We start from the raw sequence: 15,186 nt of genomic DNA, 5'->3' as shown, positions 1-15,186 counted from the left end.
TCACCTCAAGTTTACGCTGTGTAAAACTCGAGAACAAACCGGTTTCTTCGTTAGTTTCTTTCAGCTTAGAGTGAGACAAGACAAAGACAAGTCACAGAATAGGTGGGAAATACATAATTTGGGCTATATATTTGTACATAAGGGGGTGGGGGTAAATTATTTAGACAGTTTGAAGTCAGAAAACAATTCTTTGTTCATAATATGCAGTATGATTGTACCTAACACATTTTGCATGCAGACCCACTATAATTTACCCCCCCCCCCCAACGTGCAAATACATTACCCAAATTTGTTTCTAAGTAAAGAAGAAACTAACGAATGGTGACTAAGTAAAACCGACTAGGGATACACATTGCCTAAGCATAAGAGTCTAAAGCTGGTATCAACATAAGGTCTTTTGGTCATTATTAGAGGCAAAATACTGAACTGAAAGTCAGTTACATGCACAATATGTAACTAATTTATCAATTATAAGAGGTAATGAATACCTTCTTCGTGTTTTTAGCGCAATTTTTTGATAAGACAGTATAGCTTTGAACACCTTTTTTACATTTCTGAGGGGATCTGATTCTGCAAATTCGTTGACCTTCTAACCGTCCCTACTTCGCTGGTGCACCAAATGGTGCCCCGTTGCTCCAGAGAACACGCAATGCCAATAAAACGAACAGATACAACCAATGAAATTTAAAAGGATTTTCTTGCAAAAGCTAAAATAAATTCCAAGTCCAGGGTTTTATCCACGATTTTTTTTGGGGAGGGGGTTACAAAAAAACTTTTAAATGCATCAAAAATTTGTTTATATTCATTTTTGTTACGTTTTTACGAGTTGGACAAACATTTGGGAGATCAAACCCCCTAACCCCCCACCCTGGCCTTCTCTGAGTTTGCAGTCAATTATTATTTATTTTGTAACATTTGAAACGTAGATAAACGCATATACGCAGGGATTGATATGGGGCCCATTCTACCGCAGCAAAAACAAAGGATGATTTATTATATTATTATTAAAAAAATTGGAAATAAACAATATTCTGCGTCACTTGTGGCGCAACTTTAGGTTGTAAATACAGCTGCCCTGAACGTGGTTACCTTCGGTAATTACAACGGGGAGGGGGGCACTGGTGTGGATTAAATTTTCCGAGGTGACTTGAATAGAGATTTCTGAATAAATACCCCCCCTCCTGGATCTTGTGAAAGAAGTTCCTGCGTACGTAAATGAATGTAGGCACGGGCTTCTTTTTAATATTTTTTAAGGGAGGAGATATGTGTACAAATGCTAGAAAAACATTATTTTCTTCGCTTTAACTTTTTTCGAGCATTTCCCAAATATTGAAGAATATTGCCGTCTCTACATTTTTGGCCCTTTGGAGGTAGGCAAAGGTTAAAGTCTGACCCCTACCGCCCCTGTGGGTGTCCATGGTTTCGGCTATGGGGGAATTTAGCTCCTCCCCTGATTGGGTCGACCAATTTTACTATATTCACTATGTTAAAAAAAACGGAGAAGGAGGATGGGACTATCAACTAGGGTGCCGGCTGCCGACGTCTCAATGGAATGCAAATCAAGGCCCAAAAAAAGGGATTTTTAATAAAAAAGAATGAAAGTTAAAAAATATGTACCAAAAAATGAACCAAAAGATATCTAGCTCTAAAATTACTGTGATCAACAGTAATTTTAGAACCAAAATCTTTAAACAATAATTATTTCAATAATTTTCAAAATTATAAAAAACAATCATCGAATCGACAGACAATTTATATCTTCAAGCTTTACTATATGTAGAAATCTCTCAAAGCTCGACTAGGTTTTGACAAAAAAAAGGTTCTCGTACTAATTCATTTGGATGGCTAGGTTCAGCCGCTTATTCAAAATTCCATCAAGATAATAAAACAACCCATACCAGTACGACAAGTAAAAACAAAAGTATCTATCATATAGTAAGTTATACAATAGGTCATATAAATAACGGGCAAAAAACATCTTAGATTAGTTTCAGTCCAACTCTGGTCAAGTTCAGATCGTAACTTTTGAATTGTTTATAAATTTCATTTTATGATGAGAAATACGGACTTCGTACATAATGTCATCATTTGAGTTTGGAGTTGGCATCCTTTCTGAAGTGATCTAGGGATTGAGTATCCACAAATTAAACTGAGATCAGTTGTAGTTTAGGCAGTGAAATATTTGAGGAGTTGGATTCATTCCAGGTAAATATTGAACTGTTTCCACTTGAAATAATGGAGTAAAACAATACTGTCTGCGCAGGGGGAGGGGCCTCCGGGCTCGGCTCCCCCCAAAATGACACAATTCTTGGCACTTCTTACCCAAATTATAATTTTTTTGCTAATTTTGAGCCTTTAAAACTGGGTGCAACGGCGAAGAAATTGTTTCCAATATGAAGACATCCTTGGGGGGGGGAGGGGCATCAGCTAGTTATTTGAATGGCAGGGGCAAAGCTGGGTAGGTTCCTATTTTGAAAGCTTTTCCCATTTTTGGTATGTATATCATAAGTTAATTTTTAAAATCCCAGCGAAATATCCAATATGTGTTTTGGTTATGCAGGGGGGTGCGTGTTAGTCTATTGTCAAATTGAGAAGAGTGCGCCGCTATATTAAGGTAGCAATAGTAGATTCTTGCTATGTAGCAATAGTAGCAATAGTAGATTCTTCTATATGCTATGCTTTACCCCCACCCCCCTGATGTGCAAATAGATAGCCCAAATTTGTTTCTAAACTATTACAGATTCGCGATTTCAAATATCCGATCAACGAAAACGGAAATGATTGCAATTCTATATGTGTAAATACAGGATATTTGGGCCAGAATAACTCCATAACGGTGAGTTTGCGGTAGTTTTGCAAGAGAGAAAAGATGTTCAAAAAGTAAAAATGCATCTATTAACAATAGTTTCATGACCCAAAACAATTGTTCAGGTAATAGGAACATTGACCCCGAGTCGACCCGTGTATTTTTCACATTTTGGGGGAGCTTGACCTCCTATCTAGGTCACTGGTTGTATTACAGAGGCCTACAAATTCCATAGTTTCATTTATTTTTTGTAATTACCGTTAAATTCTTCACCTTTGTCATTCAGAATAAATACAGTGGCCTATTGAATTATGGCCCTTAACCATGAATTAAATAAAAAAGAAACTAAGTTTTTTTAACTGAAAATAAGGAGCGACATTGAAACTTAAAACGAACAGAAATTACTTCGTATATGAAAGGGGCTGCTTCCTCATCAACGCCCCGCTCTTTACGCTAAAGTTTGACTCTTTCTCTAAACTCTAATTTCTAAAACAGTAAAAAACTTTAGCGTAAAGAGCGGGGCGTTGATGAGGAAGCAGCCCCTTTCATATACGAAGTAATTTCTGTTCGTTTAAGTTTTAATGTCGCTCCTTACTTTCAGTTAAAAAAAACTAGTTTTTTTTATTTTATTTCTGAACGTTTTTGAATCAATGCATGTTTTGATTTTAGCTCTCCGCAGAGGAATAATTAAAACGAAATTTGTATATTTATCTTTTTTTGGCTAAATGGCTTTCTCATAGTTTTAATCGAATGATTTTGAGAAAAAAAGAGCGGGGGAGGAAGTCTAGTTGCCCTCCGAATTTTCGGTTACTTAAAAAGGCCACTAGAACTTTTAATTTTTTGCGAATATTTTTATTAGTAAAAGATATACGTAACTTATAAATCACCTTACGTAACAAACTTTTGTATTCTCATTTTTTATTATATATATGAGGGGACTCCCTCGTCAGTACCTCTCTCTTTACACTAAAGCTTAAATTGTGTCCCAATTCATTAAGACTGACCCCTGAATCACAAAAGCCGTAGAATAAATAATTGAAATTACTAAAATACCTTAGCGTAAAGAGCGAGGTATTAGGAGGAGGTGAGCCCCCTCATATGCGTAATGATTTCTGTTCGTTTTAAGTTTTAATGCTGCTCCTTACTTCCAGTTGAAAAAAAACTTTTTTCAGATTTATTTTTTCATTGTTTTTTTTTAAATAATGCTAGAAAATCCTGCGCTCCCTTCATGGAAATTTTTCCCCCATGACAAATTCCTCGATGGAAAGTTCCCCCAACATATCCCCCTCTTCTTAACTCCTCCCCCCAACCAAAAAATCCCCCTGAAAACGTATGTACACTTTCCAACAACCATTACTATATGTAAGCACTTGTCAAAGTTTGTAACTTGTAGCCCCTCCCACGGGGACTGAGTGGGGGGGAGTAGGTCGTCCCAAAAGACATAGTTATAAGGTTTTTCGACTACACTGAATAAAATGGCTATCTCAGAATTTTGATCCGTTGACTTTGGGAAAATAATTAGCGTGGGAGGGGGCCTAGGTACCCTCAAATTTTTTTGGTCACTTAAAAATAGCACTAGAACTTTATATTCCCGTCAGAAAGAGCCCTCTCGCAACATTCTAGGACCACTGGGTCGATACGATCACCCCTGGGAAAAAAAAACAACAAACAAATAAACACGCATCCGTTCTAGCAAAAAATACAAAATTCCATAATTTTGTAGATAGGAGCTTGAAACTTCTACAATAGGGTTATCTGATAAGCTGAATCTGTTGGTGCGATTTTCGTTCAGATTCTGTGACTTTTAGGGGATTTTTCCCCCTATTTTCTAAAACAAGGCAAATTTTCTCAGGCTCGTAAGTTTTGATGGGTATGACTAAACTTGATGAAATTTATATATTTAAAATCAGCATTGAAATGCAATTCTTTTGATGTAACTATTGGTATAAAATTCCATTTTTTAGAGTTTTGGTTACTATTGAGCCGGGTGGCTCCTTACTAGAGTTCGTTACCACGAACTGTTTGATACCCTAACTTTCGAAATTCCCAGAGGAACTTCAGCTTATCCTTGACAGGCCTTTTTAAAACTTGTCATGTCACAACCAACATTATCTTGCAGCTCTCACTTTCAATTTCTCATTTTTTTTACAGTCGTATTGTTTAATCTTCTAATACCAGTTTCGAGTTCTAGTAAATAGTCTAACTTAAGTTACTAGTCTTTACTAAGTCGTTTTTGGACTTAAAGACTTAATGTTTTTGGATTTTTTTTGTATGGAAAAGATAACAGCAAAGGATAATACTTTCTATTTTTCAACGACTGTTTGATCAAATTTATATTTTATTGACCCCTTCCCCTATCCAACTCGCTATGGGACGGGGGGAAACTGTCCCTTCAAGACCTCGGTTTGCCTCCCGACCCCAGTTTGCACTCTCCATCTGAAATTTCGTTTTTTTCAAAAATCTTGTAAATGATAACATAGGCTTGCATAATTCAAGCACCCACAGAAACGGGTCAGTTTTCTTTAGTGTATGGTGTATCTTTACCTTTATGGTACTATTAAATAAGAAAACAAATTGTTTATAACTGATAAGGAGCGACATTAAAACTTAAAACGAACAGAAATTACTCCGTATATGAAAGGGGCTGTTCCCTCCTACGCTAAAGTTTGACTATTTCTCTCAACCTCACTTTTTAAAACAGTAAGTGATGAGTGATGGGTAAGACTACACTTGATGAAACTTATATATTGAAAATCAGCATAAAAATGCGATTCTTTTGATGTAACGATTGGTATTAAAATTCCGTTTTTTAGAGTTTCAGTTACTATTGAGCCGGGTCACTCCTTACTATAGTTCGTTACCACGAACTGTTTAATATAGCTGATTTTTCATTATTCACTGTCATTTTCACTTGATTTAGGAAAATTATCGTGAACTTGTCCCCAGCCCCCTGGATTATGACAAAATTACGCCACTGGAGTGCCCACTATAATACTCTACAAAGTATAAAACTAATTTCAGGCATATTTATAAATAAGTTTCGTTTATAACTGACAATTTCAAATAATCACATTTTAAAATATGATTTATGACTGAAAGGTTGATTTTCAGGTGAAATTTTACGTAAGAGAACTGGATATTTGCCGTAATGGAAGCTGTAAAACAAACTGAACCCTCAGGTATACCACCACGTGGCTATTATATTGGAGGTGTCCATCAGCAAAATGCCACGGGATATTCCTCTCTAGATCGCGCGTTATCTGATAAACTGCCACAGCCTTCTGCCCGTGTACATGAAAAGGTCAGAATTGACGAAGCTAAGCTTGAAGAGCTTGACACGTTACCGTACACTGCGTAAGTTTATTAATATCCAGCTTATTGTATTGTGAGTGCAACACTTTGGTTTATATTGTTTTTTTCCTAGCACCCCTAGGGTGCTAGGGTGCTTTTTTCCTAGCAATTTCAGCTTATTTCTAGAAAATAATAAGTGTCTAACCTATGCACTTTTTACAGAAAGTGTGGACCTTAGGCTGGATCGATCAATATGACTATGTAATTTGGAAAGCTTCGCAGAACTCTCGCCTGGGGCCAAAAATCTATTATTTCTACCCATTTCTGTCCGTGATTTCAGCTGAGTTTATCATTTCTGTTATCATTCGCACTTGTAATTACGGTAGAGAAATGGTATCAGATGCGCCTCTTAAACTTAAAAAGTTCTCTCATTTCTAAAGAAATTGGAGTTTTTGTTTATGTTAAGTTTCCTTTATGAGATATATCAGTTTGAAAGTTCAAAGGGGTTGGCAACTTCAGTAGGTACACACTGAAACCAAAAATATGCCGATACAGAAATGGTATCATACGTGCCTCTTAAACTTTAAAAGTTCTCTCATTGCTAAAGAAATTAGAGTTTATCATTTGCTCCTTTCTAAATGATGACGTTAGAAATTTGGCCTACGGCAAAAAGGTCAACTTTTGGACTAAGACTGACAGGTTTTTTTTCGACGGCTGTCGATATTTCTTGATGAGCTAACCAAAGTATATTTCATCCATTTTTCGGTAGAAAAATTCCTTCATTAAATATACCGCTTTAAAAGTTTAAAGGGGTTAACAACTTCAGTAGTAAGGTACAAACTGAAACTAAGAATAGACCGATACCAATTGTGAGACATATAGGGGAGTTTTAAGCAACAGTCGGCTGTTAGCTCATAATCATCTTCGGCAGTGAGGGGCTCGCAATTTTTGCTTTTTGGTTTACCTATTATTTGTTTCCAGTATATTTGATGGTAAGACCAATTTGGTTCCAGTGGTAAGACATGTAGGGGACTTGTAAGTAATAATCGGCTTTAGACTACAATCATGTTCAGCAATGAGGGGTTTACAAGTCTTGCGAGTTGGTGTACCGAGCTTTTATTTTAAGATCCTTACAGATTAACAACTTCAGCGTTTAATCGAAGCGAAAAAAACATAACCCAAGTGTTGCTTTCGCAACACTTTACTCGGCGAAGCCGAACAAAGGTTGCCACAACACCCCACGTTGCCCATGCAACATAGATCTAGTTTCCTAATCAGATGCAGAATTCCATAAGGATTCTTGGAAAGACAAAATTTATTCATAAGCGGTTTGTATTACCTGAAACGTCAAACCTCTCATTTTGTGGTTAATTTAGTATGTGAACCAAAAATCGTTTATGCATAATTCACACGAATGGAGAAAACCAAAGGTTTTCACAAAGACCCTTCATTTTTCCGTTTAGTTTTCCTTTAACAGCCCGACATACGTAGCGGTTTTCGGGCATCGATTTCACTAGCCCAATGGACAAATGATAGCAGAACAAAAAAAGAGCTTATATGACACTTGTGACGAGGCCGGACGAGCCAAGAGCTCATATGGCATGAGCTCTAGCAAAATTCTAAGAATCAATAGATTGATTTAAAAGGAAAATCGGATGCTTAATGCCGGTCGAGATTTAAAATAAGAGCTCTGAGTCACGAGGTCCTTCTAAATATCAAAATTCATTAAGATCCGATCACCCACTCGTAAGTTATAAATACCTCATTTTTTCTACTTTTTCCTCTCCCTTCAGCCCCCCAGATGATCTAATCGGGGAAAACGACTTTATCAAGTCAACTAATGCAGCTCCCGGACACACCTACCAATTTCCATCGTCCTAGCGCGTCCAGAAGCGCCAAAGTCGCCAAAGCACTGAACCCCACCCCATAACTCCCCCAAAAAGAGTGGATCCAGTACGGTTACGTCAATCACGTATCTACAACATTTGCTTATTCTACCCACCAAGTTTCATCGCGATTTCTCTACTCTAAGCGTTTTCCAAGATTTCTGGTTTCCCCCTCCAACTCCCCCCAATGTCATATCTGGTCGGGATTCGAAATGAGAGCACTAAGACATGATTTCCTTCTAAATATCAAATCTCATTAAGATCTGGTCACCCGTTCTTAAGTTAAAAACTCCTCATTTTTTTTTAATTTTTCCAAATCAACACCCCCCAGCTCCTCCAAAGTGAGCAGATACTTTCCAATTATGTCAATCACGTATCTATAACATGTGCTTATTCTTCCCATCAAGTTTCATCCCGATCTCTCCACTCTAAGCGTTTTCCAAGATTTCTGTTTCCTCCCTCCAGCCCCCTATGTCCCCAGATCTAATTCGAATTAAAAATGGAACATCTGAGACATGATATCCTTCTATATATCAAGTTTCATTAAGATCCGATCGCCCATTCGTTAAATAAAGATACCTCAATTTTCACGTTTTCCAAGAATTACGGTTTCCCCTTCCAAATCCCCCTAATGTCACCGGATCTGATCATAATTTAAAATAAGAGATCTAAAGCACAAGATTCTTCTAAATATCAAATTTCATTAAGATCTGACTACCCGTTCGTAAGTTACAAATACCTTATTTTTTCTATTTTTTTCCGAATTATTCCCTCCCCCCCAACTCAACCAAAGAGGGCGGATCCAGTCCGATTATGTCAGTGACGTATATTGGACATGTATTTATTCCTCCCACCAAGTTTCATCCTAATCTCTCTGCTTTAAGTGTTTTCCAAGATTTCCGCCCCCCAAATAGCGCTGGATCCGGTTGTGATCTAAAATGAGAGATCTGAGTTACGAGGTCCTTCTAAATATGAAATTTTATTAAGATACGATCGCTCCTTCGTAAGTTAAAAATACCTAACTTTTTCTAATTTTTCAGAATTAACCCTCCCTCCAACTCCTTCAAAATGAGTGGATTCGTTCAGGTTATGTGAATCACGTATCTAGGACTTCCGGTTATTTTCCCCACCAAGTTTCATTCCGATCCCTCCACTCTAAGCATTTTCCAAGATTTTAGGTCCCCCTCCAACTCCCCCATATGTCACCGGAGCCAGAGCGGATCCGTTCCGGTTATGTCTGTCACGTATCTTAGACTTGTTTTTATTCTTTCCACCAAGTTTCATCCTGATCTCTCCGCTCTAAGTGTTTTCCAAGATTTCCGGTTCCCCCCAACTCATCTCCCCTTAATGACTCTGGATCCGGTCGGCGTTTAAAGTAAGAGATCTGAGTTACAAGGTCCTTCTAAATATGAAACTTCATTAAGATCTGATCACTCCTTCGTAAGTTAAAAATACCTCATTTTTCTAATTTTTCAGAATTAATCCCCCCCACTCCCCCAAACAAAGCGGATCCGTTCCAGTTATGTCAATCACGTATCTAGGACTTCTGCTTATTTTTCCCACCAAGTTTCATCCCGGTCCCTCCACTCTAAGCGTTTGCCAAGATCTTAGGTTCTCCCCTCTAACTCCCCCCAATGTCACCAGATCTGGTCGGGATTTGAAATAAGAGCTCTGAGACACGATATCCTTCCAAACATTAAATTTCATTAAGATCCCATCACCCGTTCGTAAGTTAAAAATACTTCATTTTTTCTATTTTTTCCGAATTAACTGGCCCATCACTCCCCCCAGATGGTCAAATCGGGAAAACAACTATTTCTAATTTAATCTGGTATTGTCCCTGTTGCGCCTGCCAAATTCCATCGTCCTAGCTTACCTGGAAGTGCCTAAAGTAGCAAAACCGGGACCGACGGACCGACAGACCGACAGGCGGACAGACCGACAGAATTTGCGATCGCTATATGTCACTTGGTTAATACCAAGTCCCATAAAAAAGCCCTTTCCGCGGGATTTTCAAAACTAAAATCGTGGACACCATGCGTCAACAGCAGATTATCGGTAGGTTGCATGACTGGTCTCAACTTATAATTATTTTTATTTTAATTATTACTGTCAAGTTCTTTTCTTATTAAGATTTTTCGTTATGTTTAAATTTTTATTTCATAAATAAGTTAAATATTTTAATTTAATTTTAAATTCTTTCATTATAAAATTGCGAAGTTCTTTTATTATTAATTATTGAATTAATATTATTATTATTCAGTTGTTTTGATTAACCTACTAAAGAGAAGTAAACAATTTGAGGATTCTTGTTTATATAATTACGATGAAATTCGGCGCCGTTCTTATAAATCGGCACTGAAAACTAGAAAGAAAAAATTCGATCTTACATCACCTCTGTTTTATTTGACAATTGGTGCCGATTTTGTAAATCGTTGCCGAAAAACGCTACGTATGTCCAGCCCTTTAGACATGACGGGATATCTAGCTTGGCTATTGTCTTAGAAAAATCTAAGGTTGTTGGTTTTCCTCTTCCCTGCAAGGAAAAACCTGATCAAACAGTTCGTGGTAACGAACTGTAGTAAGGAGCGACCCGGCTCAATAGTAAACGAAACTCTAAAAAACGGAATTTTGATGCTAAAATATACATCAAAAGAATCAGATTTCAATGCTGATTTGAAATATGTAAGTTTCATCAAATTTAGTCTTTGTCATCAAAAGTTACGAGCCTGAAAAAATTTGCCTTATTTTAGAAAATAGGGGAAAACATACCCTAAAAGTTTTCACAGAATCTTAACGAAAATCGCACCATTGCATTCGGCGTCTCAGAGAACCCTATAGCAAAATTTTCAAGCTCCTATCTACAAAAATGTGGAATTTCGTATTTTTTGCCAGAAGACAAATCACGGGTGCGTGTTAATTTGTTTGTTTGTTTTTTGTTTTGTTTTTTTTCTTTTCCCCAGGGGTCATCGTATCGACCAAGTGGTCCTAGAATGTCGCAAGAGGGCTCATTCTAACGGAAATGAAAAGCTCTAGTACCCTTTTTAAGTGACCAAAAAAATTGGAGGGCACCTAGGCCCCCTCCCACGCTCATTTTTTCTCCAAAGTCAACAGATCAAAATTTTAAGATAGCCATTTTGTTCCGCATAGTCAAAAACCATAATAACTATGTCTTTGGGAATGACTTACTCCCCCACAGTCCCTGGGAGAGGGGCTGCAAGTTACAAACTTCGATCAGTGTTTACACATAATAATGGTTATTGGGAAGTGTACAGTCGTTTTCAGGGGATTTTTTGGGGGTGGGGTTGAGGGGAGGGGGCTATGTGGGAGGATCTTTCCTTGGAGAAATATGTCATGGGGGAACAGAAATTCAATGAAAAGGGTGCAGAATTTTCTAAAATTACTATAAAATAAACATGGAAAAGTTTTTCATTGAAAGAAAAGAGTAGCATTGAAACTTAAAACGAACAGGGATTATTACGCATATGAGGGGCTCTAAAAATACTTTAGCATAAAGAGCGAGGTATTTAGGAGGAGATAAATTCCTTGCTCTTTATGCTATAGTATTTTTAGTAATTTCAACTATTTATTCTACGGCCTTTCTGATTCAGGGGTCATTCTCAAAGAATTGGGACAAAACATACGATTTAGTGTAAAGAACAAGGTATTAACGAGGGTACAAACCCCCTCATATACATAATAAAATTAAAGAATATAAAAGTTTGTTACGTAAGTTAATTCTTAAGTTACGTATATTTTTTACTAATAAAAACGTTCGTTAAAAATTAAAATTTATAGTTGCCTTTTTATGTAACCGAAAAATTGCATGGCAACTAGGCCTCCTTCCCCATCCCTTATTTCTCAAAATCGTCTGATCAAAACTAAGAGAAAGCCATTTAGCCAAAAAAGGAATTAATATGCAAATTTCATTTTAATAATTTATGTGTGGAGAGCCAAAATCAAACATGCATTAATTCAAAAACGTTCAGAAATTACATAAAAAAACTAGTTTTTTAACTGAAAGTCAGGAGTGACATTAAAACTTAAAACGAACAGAAATTACTCCGTATATGAAATGGGTTGTCCCTTCCGCAATCCCTCGCTCTTTACGCTAAAGTTTGACTCTTTGCCACAATTCTGCTTTTTAAAACAATCAAAAGCTTTAGCGTAAAGAGCGAGGGATTGCGGAGGGGACGACCCGTTTCATATACGGAGTAATATCTGTTCGTTTTAAGTTTTAATGTCGCTCCTTACTTTCAGTTAAAAAACTAGTTTTTTTATGTAATTACTTTCAAGGAAGAATGTACATAATTACACTATTGTGAATTAAGGGGAAAATATAGAACAAAGGGAAATAGATAGAGAAATATATAGTTTTTGAACTAAGGGAAATTTATGCAGATAATATTTAAAAGAGGTGAATGTAAAAATTTCCCTTATGAAAAAGTTCCGTCCTTTTTCTATTGGTTTTTCGCTGAGAAATCTCATGTATGTGAATCCGGCATTAGAAATTAATATGACTATTCACTAAAAATAAATGGTAAGCGCAGAAAACGTGTTTTACAACAAAACACATCAAAAGCAACTTGACATAGTTTATACATACATACTTTAGGTTAAACAAGTATGCAGGAGACGGAGCATAATTTTGAAGAAACGAGAGTTGGTGAATTCTAGTAGAAATACAAGAGAAAAATTTTAAGAGTTAAATTAGAGACATGGATCCATCCTCCTTTCCTTGCTAACTTAACAGTCTGGTCAGGGTTGCCACCTGGTGAGAAAAAAAACTAGGTTTTAGGGATTTTTTGGTTGATTTAGTGATTTTCTTCAATAATCTAGTGATTTTTGTGCTAATTTAGCGATTTTTTGCTTAGGCAATATAAAAAATCACTAGAAATAGTGATAAATCACTAGAGGTGGCAAACCTTTGTCTCTTGCAGAAACTGAAAATGCTATTAATTATGGGGTACCAAAACTTTACTAAATCAAAATCGAAACGTGTCCAATAAATGCGAGCTCTGTCTTCCATATCCTTGTTGTTTTTGTAAATATGACCTCCTCAAATCAAGAGGAGATACTTCCACGACCCATTGATTTTAACAAAAAGACCTCCATATGCCATAATACTATTTTGCTGTTGTCGAGCGCCAAATTAAAAAAAAAGGAACGTGGGTAAAAGACATGGCACCAAGCAGTTTGAAGGTGTTGGGAATAAACAAATTGTTCATGCTTGATTCTTACGGACCAAGAGTTTAGCAAACTTAACTAATTAGTTTTGTCTATATTTTGTCACGTGTCTGTGTGGAAACAGATACAGAGACGCAGTACTGCCCTAAAATTTTAATAATTTTTAAAGAAACAAAAGGAAAATCTCAGGAAATCGTGGTTTTCAAGTAATGAGAAAATAACAAATTAGTTTTGCCTATATTTTGTCACGTGTCAGTGTGGAAACAGATACAGAGATGCGGTACTGCCCTAAAAATTTAATAATTCTTAAAGAAACAAAAGGAAAATCTCAGGAAATCGTGATTTTCAAGTAATAAGAAAATATATTTATAACCCGTAATATCGAAAAATTAGTGTGTAAAGAACAAATATACATTGTTCGTGGTGGTTATATATATTTGTTCTTTAGTAAGTGAAATATATATTACCAAATATATATAACCAGCAAGGAATAAAAATGAAAGTACAACTTAAACAGCATAACTATGTGCACCGATTATAAGTTAGGGAAAAATTAACCAAGAGGACCACTTGTGCTCATCTTTTTTTCAGCCCTCGTCAAACAGCATTGACGCGTCAGCAAGTCCAAAACGAGAAATAATCTTTTGGTTTTTGCATCATCTTGGTAAATATGATAAGAATTTACATTATTTAAACTAACCTCTCCGTACCTGAAAATGGTCTTAAAAAAATCATGAATGTTAATTTGTACCCCCGGGGAAGGAAAAGTTTCAGTGTCAGATTTTAAAACTTCTCTAAAACTTCAAAACTCCTCTAAGAATATACACAGTCATCCTTCGAATTTGCAATTTGGTTTGTAAATACGAGTTGAACTTCCCCATGTTTAATGGACTGAATTTTGAGCGTCCTTTGCTTTTTTCCAGAGGTGTACTCTGCAGTGTTATAGCTGCATTCTTCCTTTTTGGCCTTGTCGGAGTTGCCATAAAAGAAGCAAGACAAAGAAAGCAAGAAGAGCAAAAAGGAACAACAACAGCTGTTTCTGTTGGTTCCTCAAAAGTTTTTACTAGACCAGCGGGTTTTGACGTTGATCAGCTTGGGAAGAGGAAATATGACAATGCACTTTGTGAAGCAGTAAGTTATAAATCCAAATATTTTGTTTTATTTTTAATATTAAGGTACTGGTTTCCAGTTTGGCTAATTTCTACCAATTCAGCAGGTTGGATACCACATTTTTTACAATTCTTGCACAATCCCGTGGCTCAGATTGTACAAGCATGACGTGACATTTTGGCCAGAAGGGCGTTAAAAAGCCGAGCTCTAAAAAACTGGCTTTTCTAAAACCATATATCACCACTCTCACTCTTAAAGGCCAGGAATTCTCCAGTTTTAGTGGGTTAAGAAAAATCTTGTGTCTAGGTTGACCTATGAAGCCAATGTATCCCCAGATTACTTTTTCAAACATTTCGTGGTAACCAGCTGTAAGTAAGGAGCGATGTGGATCTATAGTAACCGAAACTCTAAAAACGGAATTTTGATACCAATACATATATAATACGAACTGGCTTATTATGCTGATTCTAAACATATAAGTTTCGTTAAGCTTAGTGTTATCCATCATAGGCTATGAGCTTGAGAAAATGTGTTTGATTTTCAAAAGAGGAGAAACCACACCAAAACGTCAAAAGATCTTAAATAGTGTGGTGTGACAACCACACTATCAGATTCAACGTCTCAGAGAACCCTACTGTAGAGATTCCATGCTCCTATCTGCAAAAATGATTATTTAAAAGATTTTACCCCCACTTCGCCCATTTTTGCCTTCGGAGATTTGTGAGTCCCCCCCAGATGCCTAGATTTTGAAAAATACCTTTTTAAGGAGTTGTAGATGATTTTTTTGAATTTACCTTTTTTTTTATCAATCGCCCTAGAATACCAGAAGAGGGTTTGGAGAAAAAAAAATGACCAAACTTTTTTTATGATAAGGAAAGGTGTATATTGTTAATTTAAAATCTAACA

General features: G+C 36.5%; 1 protein-coding gene across 3 annotated transcripts in view; it reads left to right on the top strand.

Moving 5' to 3' along the window:
- The window catches only part of LOC136035545 (uncharacterized), a 57,095-nt gene that overhangs the window by 19,222 nt on the left and 22,687 nt on the right, over positions 1–15,186 (top strand). For 2 of the 3 annotated variants that reach the window (XM_065717399.1, XM_065717400.1), the window contains exons 2-3: positions 5,918–6,160; positions 14,094–14,301. In XM_065717399.1, coding sequence (XP_065573471.1) covers positions 5,955–6,160; positions 14,094–14,301 — 414 coding nt within the window. In that variant the 5' untranslated portion in view covers positions 5,918–5,954. Of the gene's footprint in view, positions 1–1,999; positions 2,206–5,917; positions 6,161–14,093; positions 14,302–15,186 lie in introns of those variants that run through there. The other variant, XM_065717398.1, reaches the window with a different exon arrangement.

This window comes from Artemia franciscana, chromosome 14 (genome assembly GCF_032884065.1).
Source record: "Artemia franciscana chromosome 14, ASM3288406v1, whole genome shotgun sequence".
NCBI classification, from domain to species: Eukaryota; Metazoa; Arthropoda; class Branchiopoda; order Anostraca; family Artemiidae; genus Artemia; species Artemia franciscana.
The sequence above is the reverse complement of the archived record's forward strand: the minus strand, read 5'-3'. Positions and strand labels throughout refer to the sequence as shown.